General features: G+C 45.2%; 2 protein-coding genes across 10 annotated transcripts in view; both read left to right on the forward strand.

Annotated features, from left to right (window-relative positions):
* LOC139276493 (uncharacterized) overlaps window positions 1-3952 on the forward strand; it is a 97394-nt gene extending 93442 nt beyond the window's left edge. For all 9 annotated transcript variants that reach the window (XM_070894588.1, XM_070894587.1, XM_070894591.1 and 6 more), the window contains 2 exons: window positions 2601-2677; window positions 3933-3952. In XM_070894588.1, the coding sequence (XP_070750689.1) occupies window positions 2601-2607 (7 nt within the window). In that variant the 3' untranslated portion in view covers window positions 2608-2677; window positions 3933-3952. The remainder of the gene's footprint in view (window positions 1-2600; window positions 2678-3932) is intronic.
* The window catches only part of LOC139275682 (apolipoprotein A-IV-like), a 39325-nt gene continuing 17967 nt past the window's right edge, over window positions 2629-23986 (forward strand). The window contains exons 1-3 of the mRNA XM_070892848.1: window positions 2629-2677; window positions 3933-4059; window positions 19499-20253. Of these exons, the coding sequence (XP_070748949.1) occupies window positions 2629-2677; window positions 3933-4059; window positions 19499-20253 (931 nt within the window). The remainder of the gene's footprint in view (window positions 2678-3932; window positions 4060-19498; window positions 20254-23986) is intronic.

Below are 23986 nucleotides of genomic sequence, written 5' to 3' on the forward strand. Positions count from 1 at the left end.
GGTAATGCATTTGAGGAGGGTAAAAAAGGAAAGGGAATACACATTAAATGGTAGGACACAGAGAAGTCCACAGATCCCTGAAGGTAGCAGACCAGGTGGATAAGGTGGTTAAGAAGGCATACGGAATAATTGCCTTTATTACCTGAGGCATGGAATACAAGAGCAGGGAGGTTATGCTTGAACTGTATAGAACACTAGTTAGGCCACAGCTCGAGTACTGTGGTCACCACATTACAGGAAAGATGTGATTGGACTGGAGAGGGTACAGAGGGGATTTACGAGGATGTTGCCTGGATGGAGAATTTTAGCTATGAGGAAAGATTGGATAGGCTGGGTTTGTTTTCTTTGGAACAGAGGAGGTTTATTAAGGTGTATAAAATTATGAGGGGCCTAGATAGAGTGGATAGGAAGGACCTATTTCCATTAGCTGAGGGGTCAACAACTAGGGGACATAGATTTAAAGTAATTGGTCGAAGGTTTAGACGGGATTTGAGGGGAAATCTTTTCACCCAGAGTGTGGTGGGGGTCTGGAACTCACTGCCTGTAAGGGTGGTCGAGGCAGAAACCCTCACCATATTTTTAAAAGTACTTGGATGTGCACTTGAAGTGCTGTAATCTACAGGACTACAGACCTATAGCTGGAAAGTGGGATTAGGCTGGATAGCTCTTTGTCAGCCGGCACGGACACGATGGGCCAAAATGGCCTCCTTCCATGCTATAAATTTCTATGATTCTATAAAGGGATTTGGACCATTGGGATACTGTACAGTGGGTGTGAATGAGAAGGGGCTAGGTCCATTGGGATTGTGTACAATGGGAGTGAATGGGAAGGGTTAGGTACATTGGGATTGTGTACAATGGGAGTGAACGAGAAGGGGCTAGGTACATTGGGATTGTGTACAATGGGAGTGAATGGGAAGGGGCTAGGTCCATTGGGATTGTGTACAATGGGAGTGAACGAGAAGGGGCTAGGTCCATTGGGATTGTGTACAATGGGAGTGAATGGGAAGGGGCTAGGTCCATTGGGATTGTGTACAATGGGAGTGAACGAGAAGGGGCTAGGTCCATTGGGATTGTGTACAATGGGAGTGAACGAGAAGGGGCTAGGTCCATTGGGATTGTGTACAATGGGAGTGAATGGGAAGGGGCTAGGTCCATTGGGATTGTGTACAATGGGAGTGAACGAGAAGGGGCTAGGTCCATTGGGATTGTGTACAATGGGAGTGAATGGGAAGGGGCTAGGTCCATTGGGATTGTGTACAATGGGAGTGAACGAGAAGGGGCTAGGTCCATTGGGATTGTGTACAATGGGAGTGAATGGGAAGGGTTAGGTACATTGGGATTGTGTACAATGGGCGTGAATGGGAAGGGTTAGGTACATTGGGATTGTGTACAATGGGAGTGAATGGGAAGGGTTAGGTACATTGGGATTGTGTACAATGGGAGTGAATGGGAAGGGTTAGGTACATTGGGATTGTGTACAATGGGAGTGAATGGGAAGGGGTTTGGTCCATTGGGGTGCAGTGTGGATCAGGAATTTATAGAACCAGTGTGGCCTCTACACAGGTTGGAGAACTCCAACTCGATTAACTGTTTCCCTGGGTGGGGAGGGGCAATACTGAGGAGGACTGCAACAAATTACAAGAAGACATTAATAAACTTGCGGAATGGACATATAATTGGCAAATGCAATTAGAGGAGCAAAGGAATCTCGGATACAAATACATAAATCACTAAACGTTGTGACACAGGTTAGCAAGGCCATAAAAAGCAAACCAAGCACTAGGGTTTATTTCGAGAGGGATAGAATTGAAAAGTAGGGAAGTTATGCTAAACCTGTATCGAACATTGGTTAGACCACACTTGAAGTACTGCGTACAGTTCTAATCGCCAGATTATAAAAAGGATATAGAGGCACTGGAGTGGGTGCAGAGAAGATTTACAAGGATAATACCAGAAATGCGAGGGTATACTATCAGGAAAGGATGAACAGGCTGGGTCTCTTTTCTCTTGAAAACAGAAGGCTGAGGGTTGAACAAAAAGAGGTCTTTAAAATGATGAAAGGTTTTGATCAAGTGGATACAGAGAGAGTGTTTCCACTTGTGGGGAAGAGCATAACTAGAGGCCATCAATATAAGATCGTCACCCAGAAATCCAATGGGGAATTCAGGAGAAACTTCTTTACCCAGAGAGTGGTGAGAACGTGGAACTCGCTGGCTCAGGGAGGGGTTGAAGTGAATAGTATCGATGCATTTAAGGGGAGGCTGGACAAGAATATGAGGGAGAAGGGAATAGAGGGTTATGCTGATAGAGTTAGATGAGGAAAAACGGGAGGAGGCTCGAGTGGAGGCATGGATTGGTTGGGCCGAATGGCCTGTTTCTGTGTTGTTTATCTTATGTACTCCTGTGATTGTATTACTGACACATTCTTTAGTTTAAATGATGATTGAATAACATTAAAAGATCAAAAACTTCTCATTAACAGGGTCAAAAACATAAAGAAGTGAATCAGTAACATTCCTCTAAACAGACAGAATAATAACTGATTCGAGTTTTGGGAGTTAAATATCAGTGAAACCCAGCTCTTCATTTTCTTCCAGAGATTGAACGGAGCTTGAAACATCGACCATGCTTCTCAAGACAACAGTTGTGGTTTTAATCGTCCTCACAGTTCCAGGTTGGTGTGATTCACATTCCTCTCATTATTTAATGTGATGCGTGCTCTAAGGGCAACTTTTAGTCCTTGTGTCGGAGCCATGAGAATCCAGATCAAAAACATCACCCGAGTGGGGTGTATAATGTGCGGGGTGTATAATGGGCGGGGTGTATAATGGGCGGGGTGTATAATGTGCAGGGTGTGAAACGGGCGGGGTGTATAATGGGCGGGGTGTATAATGGGCAGGGTGTATAATGGGCGGGGTGTATAATGGGCGGGGTGTATAATGGGCGGGGTGTATAATGGGCAGGTTGTACAATGGGCGGGGTGTATAATGTGCGGGGTGTATAATGTGCGGGGTGTGAAACGGGCGGGGTGTATAATGGGCGGGGTGTATAATGGGCGGGGTGTATAATGGGCGGGGTGTATAATGGGCGGGGTGTACAATGGGCGGGGTGTATAATGGGCGGGGTGTATAATGGGCGGGGTGTATAATGGGCGGGGTGTGAAACGGGCGGGGTGTATAATGGGCGGGGTGTACAATGGGCGGGGTGTATAATGGGCGGGGTGTATAATGGGCGGGGTGTGAAACGGGCGGGGTGTATAATGGGCGGGGTGTATAATGGGCGGGGTGTATAATGGGCAGGGTGTAATGGGCGGGGTGTATAATGTGCGGGGTGTATAATGTGCGGGGTGTATAATGGGCGGGGTGTATAATGGGCAGGGTGTATAATGGGCGGGGTGTATAATGTGCGGGGTGTATAATGTGCGAGGTGTATAATGTGCGGGGTGTATAATGGGCGGGGTGTATAATGGGCAGGGTGTATAATGGGCGGGGTGTGAAACGGGCGGGGTGTATAACGGGCGGGGTGTATAATGGGCAGGGTGTAATGGGCGGGGTGTATAATGGGCGGGGTGTAATGGGCGGGGTGTATAATGGGCGGGGTGTATAATGGGCAGGGTGTAATGGGCAATAACAGACTGCACAAGGTGATTTCTACACTTCAGTGTTGTTACACTCTGCCCCTCCCAATCCCCCATCTGGGAGCGTACACGTTGCTCCTCAGTCATGACTTAGCAGTAGCCATGGCCCGCAATTGCCTGGGACCCTGAACATTGGGGAAGTCCCAATGGGAACTCAGCAGAAGTCAACAGAACCCGTTCTAAAACAAGAATCTCAAACCATCACAAGCCGCTCATCGGTGAAATAAACAGTAGATTGATTGTATGTTCTTGTGTTCCCGCCCTGATCCTATCGTCTCCCTACTCCCTACAGGCCTCGGGACTGACAGCAATGGAGGTCAGGGCTCAGACACCTTCTGGAGTGACATCAGCCAATTGACCAAGGAGGCCACGGACAGTGCAGATCAGATCCAGAACTCGGAAATCGGGCAACGACTCAAGTGAGTAGCGGGTGTGAGATAGGCCTGTCAGTCCTGCTCAGGCTCCTGGGCACAGCATGAAATGGTGGCTCAGGGAAATATTACATCGGATTACACAGGATATACGGCACAGAAACAGGCCATTCGGCCCAACCAATCCCTGCTTCCACTCGAGCCTCCTCCCGTCTTTCCTCATCTAACTCTATCAGCATAACCCTCTATTCCCTTCTCCCTCATATGCTTATCGAGCCTCCCCTTAAATGCATCGATACTATTCACTTCAACTACTACCTGTGGTACTGAGTTCCACATTCTCACCGCTCTCTGGGTAAAGAAGTTTCTATTTCATGTTGACTATCTTATATTGATGGCCTCTAGTTATGCTCTTCCCCACAAGTGTAAACATTCTCTCTGTCTCTACTAATCAAAACCTTTCATCATTTTATAGCCCTCTATTGGGACACCTCTCAGCCTTCTCTTTTAAAGAGAAAACAACATAATAGGAGCAGGAGTCGGCCATTCGGCCCCTCGAGCCTGCTCCGCCATTCAATAAGATCATGGCTGATCTGATCATGGACTCAGCTCCACTTCCCTGCCCGCTCCCCATAACCCTTCACTCCCTTATCGCTCAAACATCTGTCTATCTCCACCTTAAATATATTCAATGACCCAGCCTCCACAGCTCCCTGGGGCAGAGAATTCCACAGATTTACAACACTCTGAGAGAAGAAATTCCTCCTCATCTCAGTTTTAAATGGTAGTACCCTTATTCTGAGACTATGTCCTCTAGTTTTAGTTTCCCCTATGAGTGGAAATATCCTCTCTGCATCCACCTTGTCGAGCCCCCTCATTATCTTAATAAGTTTCGATAAGATCACCTCTCATTCTTCTGAACTCCAATGTGTATAGGCCCAACCTACTCAACCTAGCAATGAGGCCACTTAATAGTGTAGATGAACAAAGGGACCTTGGAGTGCTTGTCCACAGATCCCCGAAAGTAGCAGGCCAGGTGGTTAAGAAGGCATATGGAATGCTTGCCTTTATTGGCCGAGGCATAGAATATAAGAGCAGAGGGGTTATGCTTAAATTGTATAATATTTTGGTTAGGCCACAGCTGGAGTACTGTGTGCAGTTCTGGTCGCCATATTATTATCATCATCATCACAGGCAGTCCTTCGGAATCGAGGAGAATTTGCTTCCACTCAAAAGTGAGTTATTTGATGGCTGAACAGTCCGATACGAGAGCCACAGACCCTGTTACAGGTGGGACAGACATTGGTCAGGGGAAGGGGTCGGTAGGTTTGACGCGCGCTCCTTCCGCTGCCTGCGCTTGGCCTCTTCATGCTCCTTGCGTTGAGACTCGAAGAGCTCAACACCCTCCCGGATGGACTTTCTCCACCTCGGGCGGTCTGCGGCCAGGGTCTCCCAGGTGTCAGTGGTGATGTCGCACTTTACCAGGGAGGCTTTGAGGGCGTCATTATAACATTTCCGCTGTCCTCCTTTGGCTCATTTACCATGAAGGAGCTTCGTATAAAGCATTTGCTTAGGGAGTCTCGTATCTGGCATGCGTACTATGTGTCCTGCCCAGCGAAGCTGATCGAGTGTGGTCAGTGCTTCAATACTGGGGATGTTGGCCTGGATGAGGACACTGATGTTGGTGCGCCTGTCCTCCCAGGGGATTTGCAGGATCTTGCGGAGACATCGTTGGTGATATATCTCCAGCGACTTGAGGTGCCTTCTGTACATCGTCCATGCCTCAGACCCATACAGGAGGGTGGTTATTACTACAGCCCTGTAGACCATGAGTTTGGTGGTAGATTTGAGGGCCAGGTCTTCAAACACTCTTTTCCTCAGACGGCCGAGGGCTGCGCTGATGCACTGGAGGCGATGCTGAATCTCCGCATCAATGTCTGCCTTTGTTGATAAGAGGCTCCCAAGATATGGGAAATGGTCCACGTTGTCCAGGGCCGCGCCGTGGATCTTGATGATTGGAGGGCAGTGCTGTGCACCATATTATAGGAAGGACGCGATTGCACTAGAGAGGGTGCAGAGGAGATTTACTAGGATGCTGCCTGGAGTGTAGAATCATAGTTACGAGGACAGATTGGATAGGCTGTGTTTGTTCTCATTGTAACAGAGGAGGTTGAGAGGAGACTTTATTGAGGTGTACAAAATATTGAGGGGCCTGGACATAGTGGATAGTAAGGGTCTATTTCCATTGGTGGAAGGGTCTATTTCAAGGGAGCATAGTTTTAAGGTGGTTGGTGGAAGGTTTAATGGAGATTTGAGGGGGGGGGGTTTCTTTACGGAGAGGGTTGTGGGGATCTGGAACTCGCTGCCTGGAAGAGTGGTGGATGCAGAAACCCTCACCACTTTTAAGAGATGGTTGGATTGGCACTTAAAGTGCAGTAACCTGCAGGGTTACGGACCTAGAGCTGGTAATTGGGATTAGACTGGATGACCTTTTGTTGGACGGTGCAGATATAATGGTAAGTACTGCAGGGAATAGAATATGGCCAGGGATCTCCTGGACTAGTGTCGATCGCCTGGATGGGTCGGAGAGGAATTTTCCCAGATTTTTTCTCCCTAAATTGGCCTGAGTTTTTATCTGGTTTTTGCCTCTCCCAGGAGATCACATGACTCCGGTTGGGGTGGAGTGTAGAATGTTTCAGTATAAGGGGTGTCACAGTGTGTGAGGCGGACTGGTTGGGCTGGGTGCTCTTTGCCTTTCCGTCATTGTTCATAGGTTTCTATGTAACCTTCAGGGCTGCTGACCGAGGGCCGTGTGGCTCTTTGTCGGCCGGCGCGGACACGATGGGCCGGAATGGCCTCCTTCTGCGCTGTAAATTTCTATGTTTCTATGTTTCTAACCTATTTTCATCAGTCAACCCCCTCATTTCTGGAATCAACCGAGTGAACCTTCTCTGAACAGCCTCCAATGCAAGTATATCCTTCCTTAAATACAGAGACCAAAACTGCATGCAGTACTCCAGGTGTGGCCTCACCAATACAGTTGTAGCAGGACTTCTCTGCTTTTATACTCTATCCCCCTTGCAATAAAGGCCAACATTCCATTTGCCTTCCTGATTACTTGCTGTACCTGCATTCTCACTTTTTGTGTTTCATGCACAAGGATCCCCAGGTCTCTCTGTACTGCAGCTCTTTGTAATTTTTCTCCATTTAAATTATAATTTGCTTTTCTATTTTTTTCTGCCAAAGTGGATAACCTCACATTCTCCCACATTATATTCCAGCTGCCAAATTTTTTGCCCACTCACTTAGCCTGTCTATGTCCCTTTACAGATTTCTTTATCCACCCTGCTCATTACATCCTCAAAGAACTCCAGCAAATTTGTCAAACATGATTTCCCTTTCATAAAACCATGTTGATTGCTTGATTGAATTATGCTTTTCCAAATGTTCCGCTACTGCTTCCTTAATAATGGACTCCAGCATTTTCCCAACCACAGATGTTAGGCTAACTGGTCTATAGTTTCCTGCTTTTTGACTGCCTCCTTGTTTAAATAGGGGCATAACATTTGGGGTTTTCCAATCCGCTGGGACCTCGCCAGAATCCAGGGAATGTTGGTAGATTACAACCAATGCATCCACTGTCTCTGCAGCCACTTCTTTTAAGACCCTAGGATACAAGCCATCAGGTCCAGGGGACTTGTCCACCTTTAGTCCCATTATTTTACCGAGTATTACTTCTCTAGTGATAGTGATTGTATTAAGTTCCTCCCTCCCTATAGCCCCTTGATTATCCATTATTGGGATGTTTTTAGTGTCTTCTACCATGAAGACCGATACAAAATATTTGTTCAAAGTCTCTGCCATTTCCCTGTTCCCCATTATTAATTCCTCAGTCTCATCGTTTAAAAGACCAACATTTATTTTAGCCACTCATTTCCTTTTTATGTACCTGTAGAAACTCTTACTATTTGTTTTTATATTTTGTGCTAGTTTGCTTTCATAATCCATTTTCCCTCTCTATTATTTTTTTAGTCGTTCTTTGTTGGATTATAAAAGTTTCCCAATCCTCTGGCCTCCCACTAGTCTTGGCCACATTGTAGGCCCTTGTTTTCACTTTGATACCATCCCTTATCCCTTCTCTCACAGTCTTTCCTTCTCATTGGGATATATTTTTGTTGCGAGTTATGAAATATCTCCTTAAATGTCTGCCACTGCTCATTAACCGTCCCGTCCCATACTTTAACCTATTTCCCAGTCCACTTTAGCCAACTCTGCCTTCATACCTTTGTAGTCTCCTTTATTTAAGCTCACGACACTGGTTTGAGATCCAACTTTCTCACCCTCCAACTGAATTTGAAATTCAACCATGTTATGATCACTCATTCCTAGAGGATCCTTTACTAGGAGATCATTTATTGATCCTGTCTCATTACACAGGACCAGATCTAAGATAGCCTGCTCCCTGGTTGGTTCCACAATGTATTGTTCAAGGGAACTATCCCGGATACACTCTATGAACTCTTCCTCAAGGCTACCCTGGCCAATTTGCTTTGTCCAATCAATATGAAGGTTAAATTCGCCCTTGATTATTGCCGTTCCTTTTTTACAAACCTCCATTATTTCTTGATTTACACTCTGTCCAACAGTGTAGCTACTGTTAGGGGCCTATGGACGACGCCCACCAGCAACTTTTTCCCCTTATTATTCCTTATCTCCACCCAAACTGATTCAATATCTTGATCTTCTGAGCCAATATCTTTTCTCACTAACGCACTGATCTCATTCTTTATTACAGTGCTACCCCACCTCCTTTTCCTTTCTGTCTGTCTTTTTGAATTGTCAAATATCCTTGAATATTTAGTTCCCAGCCTTGGTCACCTTGTAACCACGTCTCAGTAATGGCTATCAGATCATACCCATTTGTATCTATTTGTGCCATCAACTCATCTATTTTGTTACGAATGCTACATGCATTCAGATAAAGAGCTTCAGATAAAGACCAGGCCAGTCCATCCATTCCTGATATTTATACCCTCACATTTCTGGTATCATTCTTGCAAATCTTCTCTGCACCCTCTCCAGTGCCTCTATATCCTTTTTATAATATGGCGACCAGAACTGTACGTAATACTCCAAATGCGGTCTAACCAAGGATTGATATAAATTTAGCATAACTTCCCTACTTTTCAATTCTGCCCCTCTGGAAATAAACCCTAGTGCTTGATTTGCTTTTTACGGCCTTGTTAACCTGTGTTGCAACTTTTAGTGATTTATGTATTTGTATCCGAGATCCCTTTATTCCTCTACCCCATTTAGATTCTTATTTCCCAAGTATTATGTGACCTCTCTATTTTTCTTACCAAATCCTAATACCTCACATTTATCTGTGTTGAAATTTATTTGCCAGTTATATGCCCATTCTGGAAGTATCTCAGTGGGTATCACCCTCGCTTCTGAGTCTGAAGGTTGTGGGTTCAAGTCCCACTCCAGAGATTTAAGCACATAAACCTAGGCTGACACTCCATTGCACTGCTGAGCGAGTGCTGCACTGTCGGAGGTGCTGTCTTTCGGATGAGACGCTAAACCGAGGACCCATCTGCTCTCTCAGGTGGACGAGAAAGATCCCATGGCACTATTTCGAAGAAGTGCAGGGGAGTTATCCCCGGTGTCCTGGCCAACAGTTATCCCTCAATCAACATCACTAAAACAGATGATCTGGTCATTATCACATTGCTGTTTGTGGGAGCTTGCTGTGCACAGATTGGCTTCCGCGTTTCCCACATTACAACAGTGACTACACTCCAAAAGTACTTCATTGGCTGTAAAGCGCTTTGAAACATCTGGTGGTGGTGAAGGCGCTATATAAATGCAAGTCTTTGTCTGCTTTCTGTCTTGAAGCCAGCTAGCTATCCATTCTGTTACTTGACCCCTGACTCCACATTCTCTGACCTTGTTCATTAGTCTAGTATGTGGTATCTTATCGAAGATCTTTTGAAAATCTAGATAAATTACATCTACTACGTTACCCTTGTCTACTCTCTCTGTTACCACTTCAAAAAATTCAGTGAGGTTGGTCAAGCAAGACTTTCCCTTTTCAAATCCATGCTGAGTATTCATTATTATATTTTTAGTTTCTAGATGTCCTTCTAATTTCTCCTTTAATAGGGGTTCCATTATATTTCCTACTACCAATGTTAAGCTGATACAGGTTCTATCCCCTTCTTAAATATAGGTATTACGTTAGCTATCTACTCGTCCTCTGGCACTACACCTTTTTCTAACAAATTATTAAATATATATAGTAATGCCTCTGCTATCTCTTCCCTAGATTCTTTTAAAATGAATAGATGTAACTCGTCCGGACCAGGGGTTTTATCCTCTTTGAGTTTGATTAGTTTATTTAATATTTCTCCTCTTTTTATTTTAAATGCAGTTATATCATTTCTAATCTCATTGTCCGATGTCTCCACCTGTTAGCATAAGGACATATAAGAAATAGGAGCAGGACTCGGCCATTCGGTCCCTCGAGCCTGCTCCGCCATTCAATAAGATCATGGCTGATCATCTACCTCAACTCCACTTTCCCGCCCAATCCCCATATCCCTTGATTCCCCTAGACTCCAAAAATCTATCTATCTCAGCCTTAAATTTATTCAGAGACTCAGCCTCCTCAGCCCTCTGGGGCAGAGAATTCGAAAGATTCACAACCCTCTGAGTGAAGAAATTCCTCCTCATCTCTGTCTTAAATGGCCAACCTCTTATCCTGAGACTGTGCCCCCTGGTTCTAGACTCTCCAGCCCGGGGGAAACAACCTCTCAGCATCTACCCTGTCAATCCCCTTCAGAATCTTGTACATTTCAATGAGATCACCTCTCATTCTTCTAAACTCCAGAGAGTATCGGCCCATTCTACTCAGTCTGTCCTCATAAGACAGCCCTCTCATCCCAGGAATCAATCCAGTGAACCTCCGTTGTACAGCCTCCAAGGTAAGTATATCCTTCCTTAGATAAGGAGACCCAAACTGTGCACAGTACTCCAGGTGTGGTCTCACCAGGGCCCTGTACAATTGGAGCAAGACTTACTTACTCTTAAACTCAACCCCCAGCAATAAAGACCAACATGCCATTTGCCTCCCTTACTGCTTCCTATACCTGCACACTCGCTTTCTGTGTATCTTGCACAAGGGACACCCAAATCCCTCTGATCACCAACATTTAAAAGTTTCTCACCATTGAAAAAAGATTCTGTTTTTGTATTCTTCCTACCAAAGTGACTAACCTCACATTTCTCCACGTTATCCTCCATCTGCCACCTCACTGCCCACTCACTCAGTCTATCTATATCCCTTGGCAGATACTTTGTGTTCTCCTCACAGCTTACAGTCTGACCTAGCTTTGTATCGTCAGCAAACTTGGATACATTACACTCGGTCCCTTCATCCAAGTCATTACTTCTTCTCTTCTTAGGTGGTCCCTCGAATCGAGGATGACTTGCTTCCACACCAAAAAGGGATGTGTTCAATGAGTTCACAGGCGTTTCAATGAAGGATCTAATATTCCAGATCCCAAACAGTATATTGAAGGGTGGAAGATGCCTGTGCCTGGATTTTTTTTAACGTGGGGTGACCGTTGCACACCAGTCACCACACGGGCTTGACAGAGCGAGGTCTTGGTCCAGTGACAAGGGTTAACCAAGACGACTGGAGACCAGCTCTGCTGCACGGACCTAGTTCGCACACATATCGCACAGTGTGGGCTGGCCATTAATATAGGTCATTAATATGGATTGTAAATAGCTGAGTGATAGAGAATTCAAGCTCTGCAGCCTGGCTGCAGTTTTGAGAAAACACAGACCACATTGCATTAAGTCATCAATCAACTTGACATTTTAGGACCTTGGATAGCGAGCCAATTAAAGGTTAACAGACTATCAATTGAGCCAATAAGGTCAAAAAAGGCGAGTTCTTTTCTGTAAAGTGAACCAGGTATAAGTACAGCCATTTTGGCCATGTGGTCTCAGAAGGACAAAGGCCCGGCTTAAAGCCAGAAGCTTGTTGCTGCTGCCAGAATAAAGTTACATTAAAACTACAACCAGAGTTCATATTTCATTGCGAATTAAGAGATCGAACAATTTTGGCGTCATGAACAGGATCGCTGAGGGAAGAAACTGAATTTTGGACATCGGACCTACATACTGAGGTAAGGACTCCTCTTTATAAAAGTCCTCGGTCAAAAGTCTAAATTCGCCTCTCCTTCTACGCGATTCCAAAAGCCTCCGGTTTGTGAACCCTCCAGTTGGTAGTCGGCTCGAGGTCCCATAGACGTCTAAACTTCGGCGGTGTGTTAGTTAATTAATCACCGACCTATTGATCGGCTAAAAGCCTACGACTCGAGACCCCAGTAAAGAAATCAGTATTATGGCAGCAGGAGATAAGAGCAAAGAATTGCCTACAACTGTTAAAGGTGGGCAGGCACCACCTGAGGTTTCGATCGATGAAATCCTCGAACAGTTGAAAGAATACATAGAGCAACAATTCAACTTATCTAAAACCTGTATTAAGATCGAACAAAAGTACGGAACCTCCAAAGGGCAATGGTCCTTGGACGAGATTAAAAGGGTCTGGGGAGAAACGACCAGTATGAAAAATAAAGAGCGAACTAGATGGTCCCTAGCGGTTATGGGCCAGATCCGAAACCGGAATGAAATTATAATGTGTTCCCAACATGATCGAGAACTGACCAGTACAAAGGATCAATTGCAAGCTGTTTGTGCGCAGCTGCAACAGAAAAAGCTTGAACTTGAAAAGCTGGAAGCGGAAGTTAAAGATCTTAAAGGTGAAATTAAAGAATGGAAAAAATCATTAGGTCAAGAGACAGTAATAGGAAAAGGAAAATGTATTGATCAATTCCCAGGGTACCCATGTTTGGATAAATTAAAAGCGCAAACCCGAAGACACGACCGAGGAATAGATACGGTTTCTGAATCCTCCGACAATACAGTGTCGGAGGATGATGAAGAATTAGGGGTGCGCTTTGCCCCGTTTAAAAAAAGACGAGTTGTAGTCAAATCAGAAGAGACTGCGGATGAGGGCGGAACTAAAAAAACAAAGAGAAGGGTGTACAAAGAATACTTAGTTCATGCTCTGGCAGACCCAGAGAAAATTGATAAATGGTCCAAGGAATTGCCCAATCCAAAGAAAGGGGGAGTAAAAACGTGGGACCAATTGGACCGCTTAAGAAATATATATCAACTTCATCCCTGGGACGGAGTGCAAATTTTGACCATAATGGTGTCAAAAACACAGGGAAGAAAATTGCACGACAAGGTAGATGAAGCTTTGGGGCAGAATGAGCAAGAAATAGACGCAGGATGAGAGGCGATTAAACACTGGCTGCAAGCCTTCAGTCCAGTTAAGACAGACTGGGGAAAAATTGCAGCCTGCCAACAGAAAGGAACAGAGGAGGTCCTGGAGTATGATGAGCGGTTTAGATGTATGTGGTTAGAACATTTGGGTATGAATAATACGGATGAGGAAATGGATGAACAAGTGTTTGGACCCCTGAAAGCAGCTTTCGTGGCAGGTCTAAAGCCAGAACTGTCCAAAATGCTTAAGGTAGTGTTACCGGACTGGGAAGGTAGAGGAACTACCTTTGCAGCATTGGTGGATCGATGTAACCAATTAGATCGGGATATGGGAGCTAAAGTCCGAGCTGTACAGGCTATGGGATGGAAATCCCAGGATTCCGATAAACAGTCATTCGGAAAATTACCCGGAAAATGTCATTATTGTGGGAAAGAAGGTCACTGGGCCAAGACGTGCAGGGCAAAACAGCAAGGTCGTGGCTGGGGAAGAGGACGCAGCCAGGGATACAATTCAGCCAACAAACCAGGCTTGTCACAAGATAACGACCTCATAGAAGCATTTAAGTGACTGACAATACAACAACAGAAGGAGTTACTTGGGATAGCAAAAAACGATTAGAGCCCACCCTGGCCCCCCTCCTCGCACTAATACAACAGAGGGGAGATGGGCTATATATAACTGTGAGGGTGGGCGATAAGGATGTGGACTGTCTTTTAGACACAGGGGCGGAATTAACATGCTTACCCCTACAATATGGAGACTTTTTGCCGTTGGATGGTAGGGCACGTACAGCCTATGGAGTTGGGGGCCATAAAATGGAAATTAAAAGGACAACACCGGTACTTATAGGGCTGGGTCCACATGAACTAACCACGCCGGTCTGGATAGGCCCAGTAGATCAACCCCTTTTGGGAATGGACGTTCTAATCCAAATAGATTCATCGTTGCATTTCGAGGATGGTCGGGTGACATGGTCAATTAGAACTTTGAAGAAAGAAGAATTGAAGGAACACCCGATATGGGCTAAAGATAAGAACGATTGTGGCCTACTCCAGATGGAGCCTGCGTCATTTACCGGGACCAAGCCTCCATGCACTAAACAGTATCCCATCAGTCCAACTGCTATCGCGGGAATCTTACCGGTTATTCAGCAATTGAAGAAACAAGGGGTGCTTATTAAAACGCATAGCTCCTCCAATAACCCCGTGTGGCCAGTACAGAAATCTAATGAGACTTGGCGTTTGACTGTCGATTATAGGAAAGCTAACCAGTGTATTGATCAAAAAGCTCCTTTGGTCGCAGATCCCTCCACCATTTTTAATGCCCTCAAACCGGAACATAAATATTTCTCGGTTATAGATATGGCCAACGGATTTTGGTCGGTGCCTCTGGCACCGGAGGTTCGACAGTGGTTTGCTTTCACGGTCCAAGGACAACAGTATACTTGGACCCGGTTACCATATCGTCCAGGCCAGCCCGGTTAATCCCGCAACTATGCTCCCGATGTCAGAATCGAGGGAGCAAGAGGGGGGAGAATGTGAAGAGCATGACTGCGTGGAGATTTTAAAAGAAACAGAAGAAGCAGCCTTAGCAGCAGAGGAGCCTCTGCACAACCCAGACCTCATCCTGTTTACAGATGGTTCCTCCTTTGTTGACAATGGTACCAGAAAAGCAGGATGGGCAGTTACAACCTTATATGAGGTAGTGGTAAAAGGATGTTTACCCTCAGGAACGTCAGCACAACAGGCCGAGTTACGGATGAATGAATCGAACTCTGAAACAACGGCTTGCCAAATATCACCAAGAAGGAACACCATGGCCCCAGGCACTACCAATAGTGCTATGTAGCATTAGGGCAACCCCGAACAGAACTACAGGTCTAAGCCCATTTGAAATTATAACAGGAAGACCCATGTTGCTGCCAGGAACTATCGATTTACGGAAAGCTGATGTTCACTTAATGAGTGACACTTTGTTATCATACTGTCAGAACTTAACCAATGCTATTAGTTCTGTTTCCCGACAGGTATCGGCAGCTTGGGGTAATCCACCCGAAGGAGGACACGACATCATCCCGGGAGTCTAGGTGTATGTGAAAAAGTTGCATAAAGAACCTTTGGGTGCCAAGTGGGAGGGACCTTATCAAGTGTTATTGACCACCCAGGCAGCTGTTAAAGTCCAAGGAAAGAAAGCCTGGATCCACGCTTCACACGTTAAACGAGCACCCGTAACTGAAGCTGAAATCTAATAAGGACAATTACTTTTTGTGAAAATATATAAATTTACTGTATCATTGATTGTAGGTATTATAGGTATAGGCCTACTTCTTACTAGCCGACCCTCTGCACCAAAGGGAAAGAGTAGGGTAGCAAGGGAATTACATGTAAATACCTTTTTATATATGTCATACATTTATGCCAAACAAGGTAACATTTCTAGTTGTTGGGTGTGTGCGCATATTCCTATTCACTCAAAGGGAGGGATTCCCTTGAGGCCAGTTCCCTTGAATATCTCGGAAATGGCTGAGTGGATAATTAATCAAAATAAAACAGGCAATGCGTTTCAGGAATTCGGAAAACTGGGCAGTAAATGGAAGTCAGCAGGTTACAATCTGACTACCTTTGAAGGGGGATATCAACCGTGCTACAATAATTCCAAACGGCCCCCATTTTTTGTTATCACTAACACAACGGGAATAGGAAGACCGGGGGAATCAGTCTGTCTGATCAGAAACATCAAAGGAGGCCAAAATATGGGGTATAGTAACTGCTCCCGGAATTATAATATAATCAAGCCACGGAACCGTCCAAACTGGGCCGATGTGGGAATTTTTAACGTAACAGGGATTCTGAATAAAACAGATGGAAAAGCCTGGACAGGCCCCGGAGTGTTGCTGACAAAGAAACAGCTAACATTCATTGCCTATAATGGCACCTATTGGGTGTGTGGCCACAAGGCCTACCCTTGGCTGCCCCAGAATTGGATGGGATCCTGCTATTTAGCCTACATTGTGCCTTATATGTATCATATAAAGTCACTGTCGGAACATTTACACCGTCCTAAGAGAGCTATCATAGAAACAGAGAGGTTCTTTGCCATTCTGATCCCTGGGTATGGGACCGCCAGACTGGCAAGGGAATCCATTAACATGGCATCCGTTGTGGAACGGGTAGCCAATGATACCTCAGAGGCCCTAGTTAAAATCAATGCAGAAATGGTAGCAATCCGCACAGTAGCCCTACAGAATAGACTGGCCCTTGATTACATCCTGGCTGAAAAGGGAGGTACTTGCGCCCTACTCGGAACTGAATGTTGCACATATATCCCAGATAGCTCCGAAGAAATGACCCACTTAGCGGAGCATATCCAAAAGGAGGTAGAAAAACTTAAGCAACCCCCATCATTCACTTTGTGGAGTGGAGCCACTGAATGGCTAGGTTCAATAGGAACTTCATTGGTGGAAGGTTTAATTCTATTTGTTGTAATTGTTTTACTTTTATATTGTTTGTTTATGTTGATTAAATGTTGTTGTGACCAGGCGGCTGTAGCTGCTGTCCCACAGGTGAGACACCTTGCAGGTCCCAGCAGACCGTCTGTACGTGGCACAGGGGTATGTTATGCTTAAGGGAAGGTTGTTTACTGGTTGAATTAAGATATTGATTTGGATTAAATTGGAATAAGGTTAATTAACCTACTAAAACCAGACTTCCATTGTGGCCACGATGGAACTCGGGTTGGTGTAAATTTGTGTGGAAGCTACTAGTCCGGACATGTGGCGAAACACATCAACAAATTTTAGAAGGAAACTCTATTAACATGTATGAAATTATTTTGTAAAATGTTTAACCAGTGGTACCTGATGTTTTATGATTCAGTTAGTGAAAGAATCAAAGAGGGGACTAATAGAGAATTCAAACTCTGCAGCCTGGCTGCAGTTTTGAGAAAACACAGACCACATTGCTTCAAGTCATCAATCAACTTGACATTTTAGGATCTTGGTTAGCGAGACAATTAAAGGTTAACAGACTATCAATTGAGCCAATAAGGTCAAAGAAGGCGAGTTCTTTTCTGTAAATTGAACCAGGTATAAGTACAGCCATTTTGGCCATGTGGTCTCAGAAGGACAAAGGCCTGGCTTAAAGCCAGAAGCTTGTTGCTGCTGCCAGAATAAAGTTATATTAAAACTACAACCGGAGTTCGTATTTCATTGGGAATTAAGAGATCTAACAATTAGGCTCCAGCACTGATCCTTGCAGCACCCCACTAGTTACAGCCTGCCAACCTGAAAAGATCTGTTTATCCCTACTCTATGTTTTCTGTCTGTTAACCAATCCTCAATCCATGCTAATAAATGACCTCCAATCACATGAGCTCTTATCTTGTGTAATAACCTTTTATGTGGCACCTTACCAAATGCCTTTTGGAAATCCAAATATACTACATCCACTGGTTCCCTTTATCTACCCTGCTAGTTACAAACTCAAAAAACATTAATAAATTTGTCAAACACGATTTCCCTTTCATAAAACCATGTTGATTCTGCTCTAATCATGTTATAATTTTCTAAGTGCCCTGATTCCACCTCCTTAACAATGAATTCCAGCATTTTTCCGATGACTGATGTCAGGCTAATTGGCCTGTAGTTCCCTGTTTTCTCCCTCCATCCTTTCTTGAATAGCGGTGTTACATTTGCTACCTTCCAATCCGCTGGGACCGTTCTTGAGTCTAGGGAATTTTGAAAGATCAAATCCAATGCATCCACTGTCTTGCAGCCACCTCTTTTAGAACCCTCAGATGTAGGCCGTCGGGTCCAGGGATTTGTCGGCTTTTAGTCCCATTAGTTTCTCGAGTACTTTTTCTCTACTTATATTAATGACATTAAGTTCCTCGCCCTCATTAGTCCATTGATTCCCCACAGACAGATACAAAATATTTGTTTAATATTTCTGCCATTTCCTTATTTCCCATAATTCCTCCTGTCTCAGCCTCTCAGGGACCAACGTTTCCTGTTTACAAATGTGTAGAAGCTCTTGCAATCTGTTTTTATATTTCTTGATAGTTTTCTCTCATAGTCTATTTTTTTGGTCAATTTTATCAATTTTTTGATCATCCTTTGCTGGTTTCTGAAACTCTCCCTGATAAATACTGAAGCAATGTAATGATTTAATATTTCTGCCATCTCTCTTTGACTGCCTGTGGTGTTATCCTGTCCATCCTTAGTGGCTCTATTCTGATCCCAGCTTTCCTTTTTTATTTATGAGTCAGTGAAACATTTCACTATTTTGTTTTATTTTCCTTGATAATTTAATTTCATAGTTCCTCTTTGCCTAATTTTTTTTGACATCTCTCCTAATTTCTTCATTTTCTCCCTTATCATGCTCTCCCCTGCTTTCCGTGTACTTTGTGTATGCCTCTTTCCTTGTCCTCAATATTACCTTATGTCTTTATTCATCCATGGAGTCTAAGTAGTGTTTAGTTTGTTCTTGATTTTTAGCAGAATATATTTTTCCTGGACTTTGTTGAACACAATTTTAAATGTTTCCTATTGCCATTCTACATTATTGTTTGCCCCTATTATTGTCCAATATTGAATGAATAAAGGTCATTGAAAGGTTAATTCCCAAAGCTATTGTGCTGGGATTCACACAAATCGACCGGACATTGCAGTGTGCTTCAACGGAATTGGGGGAGGGGTATTGAGTGGCAGGTGAGTAGCTACAGGGAGTACCATCAACTCGGTGGGCAGTGGGTGGGCAGTGAGTGGGCAGGCAGTGGGCAGTGGGTGGGCAGCAGTGGGCAGTGGCCCATGACCCAGTCGCTGTCGACACATTCAACTTCAAGCAAAAGCATTAAATTATTATGGCAAAGGAGGGAATCAGATGCCCAATAAATGTCCACAGCATCAGTGTGAGATGGACATCGCTGGGTCGTGCCTGATGGACCCATTCCTGGAACTAGAGGCCAATACTACACGATTCCACTCGAATGGCAGAAACTTGCTCTGTGCGATGTTTGGTTGACTGTCCTCATTGTTTCTCCATTCGCCAAAATGCTCTCAAACAACATGTTTTTTTCCTATTCCATCGATGTAATAAATCACCTTTTCTCTCTTTGCGCTTCCAGTTACCTTATAAAGCTTGACGTGCCGAAACTATCTTCCATCTCTGATGATTATCATGGGATGATCATAGAATTCGCTGAGAAACTTCGCAAAGAGATCAGTGAGGAGATGGAATTGCTGAGGGAGAAACTTTCTCCAGTTGCTGGGGTTGACCAGAGGGTCAGCAGGAACATTGAACTGTTTGATGAGGAGCTGCACCCTCCCGCTGAGGAACGCCGCCAGCAGCTGAACACCAGCATTGAGGGAGCTCGGCAGACACTGCCACCCGACACGGAGCAGCCAGTCAATGTGGACAACCCCAGGGCCCCGCAGGATGTTCTGGCTTCGCTTGGTGACAATCCTGAGCGGCTGAAAAGTCTCACCACGGCATTGGCCGGCATTGCTCGGGATCACCCCGGCAGGCTCGACCAGAAACTCCAGGATCTGTTCAGTAGGCTGATTCCCAAAGTGAAAAATGCCACAGTCACAGTGAGGCAACAGGTTGGGGCACTGAACCCAAAGGTGATGCCCCATGTTGAGGACCTACAGGCAAAGCTCAATAGGAAAGTGCAGCTTCTGAAGCAAGATCTGCTCCCTGGCACCACTGGACTGAAAGAAAATGTCTTCCTGACGGTGGGCAGCAGCTGCAGTCCCAACCCATCCGTCGAAGATCTCAACAAGAACATTGATCACATACTCGCGACGTTCGATCAGACCAGCGCTCCTGGCAAAGTGATCAATGCAGAGGACATGCTGGAGAAACAGCCCGCATACAGAGGTCATTCGGCAGGAGCTTCAGTCCCAACTCACAAATCTGTCGGATTCCACCCAGCAAGTCTTGAACAACTAACTGAGGAATAGCAAGTTAGTGAGCCGAGCTGTGTCAGGAGTGGGGAACCCCTCGAGCACACCACACAGTGCCTTTCATTACAAATGTTTTCAATGTATTTACTTGTTGTAGAAAGCAATGATTTTAACGTTACTAATTAAAATTATATAATGAACTGTAGATTATGGACAAGATCTCTTTAAATGATTTCAGAATTGACAATATTTCTGTGTTTTTTCACTGTTTGCAAAGTGATCTTCAGTGACTATCAAGTGTCTTTCTTCCCCTCTCCCTGCATAGACTCAGGATCCCCATGTTGGAGCAGGATGGGGCCAGCTCTTGGGTTTGGTGGCACCCGTCCTTAGTCAATCTGCCTGTTACACTGAGCACAGCCCCCCCCCCCCGGCCCACCTCTCCCTCCCCTCTCCTCTCCTCCCCTCCCCTCCCCTCTTCACCCCTCTGCTTCCTTCTCCTTCTCCCCTCCTCTCTCCTCCCCTTCTCTCCCCTCTCCTCCTCTCCTCCCCCTCACCTTCTCTCCCCTCCCCTGCACTTCCTTCTGCAGAACTTAAAGAAGGGTAACTTTGAATGTATGAAGCGTGAATTGGCTAGGATAGATTGGCGAATGATACTTAAGGGGTTGACTGTGGATGGGCAATGGCAAACATTTAGAGACCTCATGGATGAACTACAACAATTGTACATTCCTGTCTGTCGTAAAAATAAAAAAGGGAAGGTGGCTCAACCGTGGCTATCAAGGGAAATCAGGGATAGTATTAAAGCCAAGGAAGTGGCATACAAATTGGCCAGAAATAGCAGCGAACCCGGGGACTGGGAGAAATGTAGAACTCAGCAGAGGAGGACAAAGGGTTTGATTAGGGCAGGGAAAATGAAGTACGAGAAGAAGCTTGCAGGGAACATTAAGACGGATTGCAAAAGTTTCTATAGATATGTAAAGAGAAAAAGGTTAGTAAAGACAAACGTAGGTCCCCTGCAGTCAGAATCAGGGGAAGTCATAACGGGGAACAAAGAAATGGCAGACCAATTGAACAAGTACTTTGGTTCGGTATTCACTAAGGAGGACACAAACAACCTTCCGGATATAAAAGGGGTCAGAGAGTCTAGTAAGGAGGAGGAACTGAGGGAAATCCTTATTAGTCGGGAAATTGTGTTGGGGAAATTGATGGGATTGAAGGCCGATAAATCCCCAGGGCCTGATGGACTGCATCCCTGAGTACTTAAGGAGGTGGCCTTGGAAATAGCGGATGCATTGACAGTCATTTTCCAACATTCCATTGACTCTGGATCAGTTCCTATGGAGTGGAGGGTAGCCAATGTAACCCCACTTTTTAAAAAAGGAGTGAGAGAGAAAACAGGGAATTATAGACCGGTCAGCCTGACCTCAGTCGTGGGTAAAATGATGGAATCAATTATTAAGGATGTCATAGCAGCGCATTTGGAAAGAGGTGACATGATAGGTCCAAGTCAGCATGGATTTGTGAAAGGGAAATCATGCTTGACAAATCTTCTGGAATTTTTTGAGGAAATTTCCAGTAGAGTGGACAAGGGAGAACCAGTTGATGTGGTATATTTGGACTTTCAGAAGGCTTTCGACAAGGTCCCACACAAGAGATTAATGTGCAAAGTTAAAGCACATGGGATTGGGGGTAGTGTGCTGACATGGATTGAGAACTGGTTGTCAGACAGGAAGCAAAGAGTAGGAGTAAATGGGTACTTTTCAGAATGGCAGGCAGTGACTAGTGGGGTACTGCAAGGTTCTGTGCTGGGGCCCCAGCTGTTTACATTGTACATTAATGATTTAGACGAGGGGATTAAATGTAGTATCACCAAATTTGCGGATGACACTAAGTTGGGTGGCAGTGTGAGCTGCGAGGAGGATGCTATGAGGCTGCAGAGTGACTTGGATAGGTTAGGTGAGTAGGCAAATGCATGGCAGATGAAGTATAATGTGGATAAATGTGAGGTTATCCACTTTGGTGGTAAAAACAGAGAGACAGACTATTATCTGAATGGTGACAGATTAGGAAAAGGGGAGGTGCAACAAGACCTGGGTGTCATGGTACATCAGTCATTGAAGATTGGCATGCAGGTACAGCAGGCGGTTAAGAAAGCAAATGGCATGTTGGCCTTCATAGCGAGGGGATTTGAGTACAGGGGCAGGGATGTGTTGCTACAGTTGTACAGGGCCTTGGTGAGGCCACACCTGGAGTATTGTGTACAGTTTTGGTCTCCTAACTTGAGGAAGGACATTCTTGCTATTGAGGGAGTGCAACGAAGGTTCACCAGACTGATTCCCGGGATGGCGGGACTGACCTATCAAGAAAGACTCGATCAACTGGGCTTGTATTCACTGGAGTTCAGAAGAATGAGAGGGGACCTCATAGAAACGTTTAAAATTTTGACGGGGTTAGACAGGCTAGATGCAGGAAGAATGTTCCCAATGTTGGGGATGTCCAGAACCAGGGGTCACAGTCTAAGGATAAGGGGTAAGCCATTTAGGAGCGAGATGAGGAGAAACTTCTTCACCCAGAGAGTGGTGAACCTATGGAATTCTCGACCACAGAAAGTTGTTGAGGCCATTTCACTAAATATATTCAAAAAGGAGTTAGATGAAGTCCTTACTACTAGGGGGATCAAGGGGTATGGCGAGAAAGCAGGAATGGGGTACTGAGGTTGCATGTTCAGCCATGAACTCATTGAATGACGGTGCAGGCTAGAAGGGCCGAATGGCCTACTCCTGCACCTATTTTCTATGTTTCTATGTTTCTCTCCTCCTCTCTCCTCCCCTTCTCTCCTCTTCTCTCCACTCTCCCCCTCCCCTCTCCCCTCCCTTCCTCTCCCCTCCCCTCTACTCCCCCCCCGAGGTGATATTAATACATGTAGGATTCTGAGGGGGATTGACAGGGTAGATGCTGAGATGTTGTTTCCGCGGGCTGGAGAATCTAGAACTAGGGGTCATATTCTCAGGATAAGGGGTCGGTCATTTTGGACTGAGATGTGGAGAAACTCCTGGCGGAGCACGCTCGAGGGGCCGTATGACGGACTGCTGCTCCTAATTATGTTCTTTTAATATCTCTCGTCTCACTTTGGACCAATTCAAGACTTGCCTCCTTTCCAATATCTTTCTCTTTTGGAAACACTGAGGTGAAGTACTGAATCATCGTGCCAAATTTCACTTCCCCTCCACTAACACACTATCCTCTCCGCTCCCACCTCACATTTAACAATTCTCTTCCTACTGATGTATTTGTAGAATACTCGACTGCCATTTCAATATTTTTGGGCACCATGAGGCGCTGTGGGCCATCAGCAGCAGAATTGTATTCCACCACAATCTGTAACCTCATGGCCCGGCATATCCCTCAGTCTACCATTACCATCAAGTCAGGGGACCAACCTTGGTTCAATGAGGAATGCAGAAGAGCATGCCAGGAGTGCAGCACAAGGCGTACCGAAAAATGAGATACCAACCTGGGGAAGCTGCAACACAGGACTATATGCATGCTAAACAGCGGAAGCAACATGCTATAGACAGGGCTAAGCGATCCTACAATCAACGGATCAGATCAAAGCTCTGCAGTCCTGCCACATCCAGTCGTGAATGGTGGTGGACCACTAAACAACTAATGGGGGGAGGAGATACCATGAACGTTCCCATCCTCAA

Source organism: Pristiophorus japonicus, chromosome 11 (genome assembly GCF_044704955.1).
Source record: "Pristiophorus japonicus isolate sPriJap1 chromosome 11, sPriJap1.hap1, whole genome shotgun sequence".
In the NCBI taxonomy this organism is placed as follows: Eukaryota; Metazoa; Chordata; class Chondrichthyes; family Pristiophoridae; genus Pristiophorus; species Pristiophorus japonicus.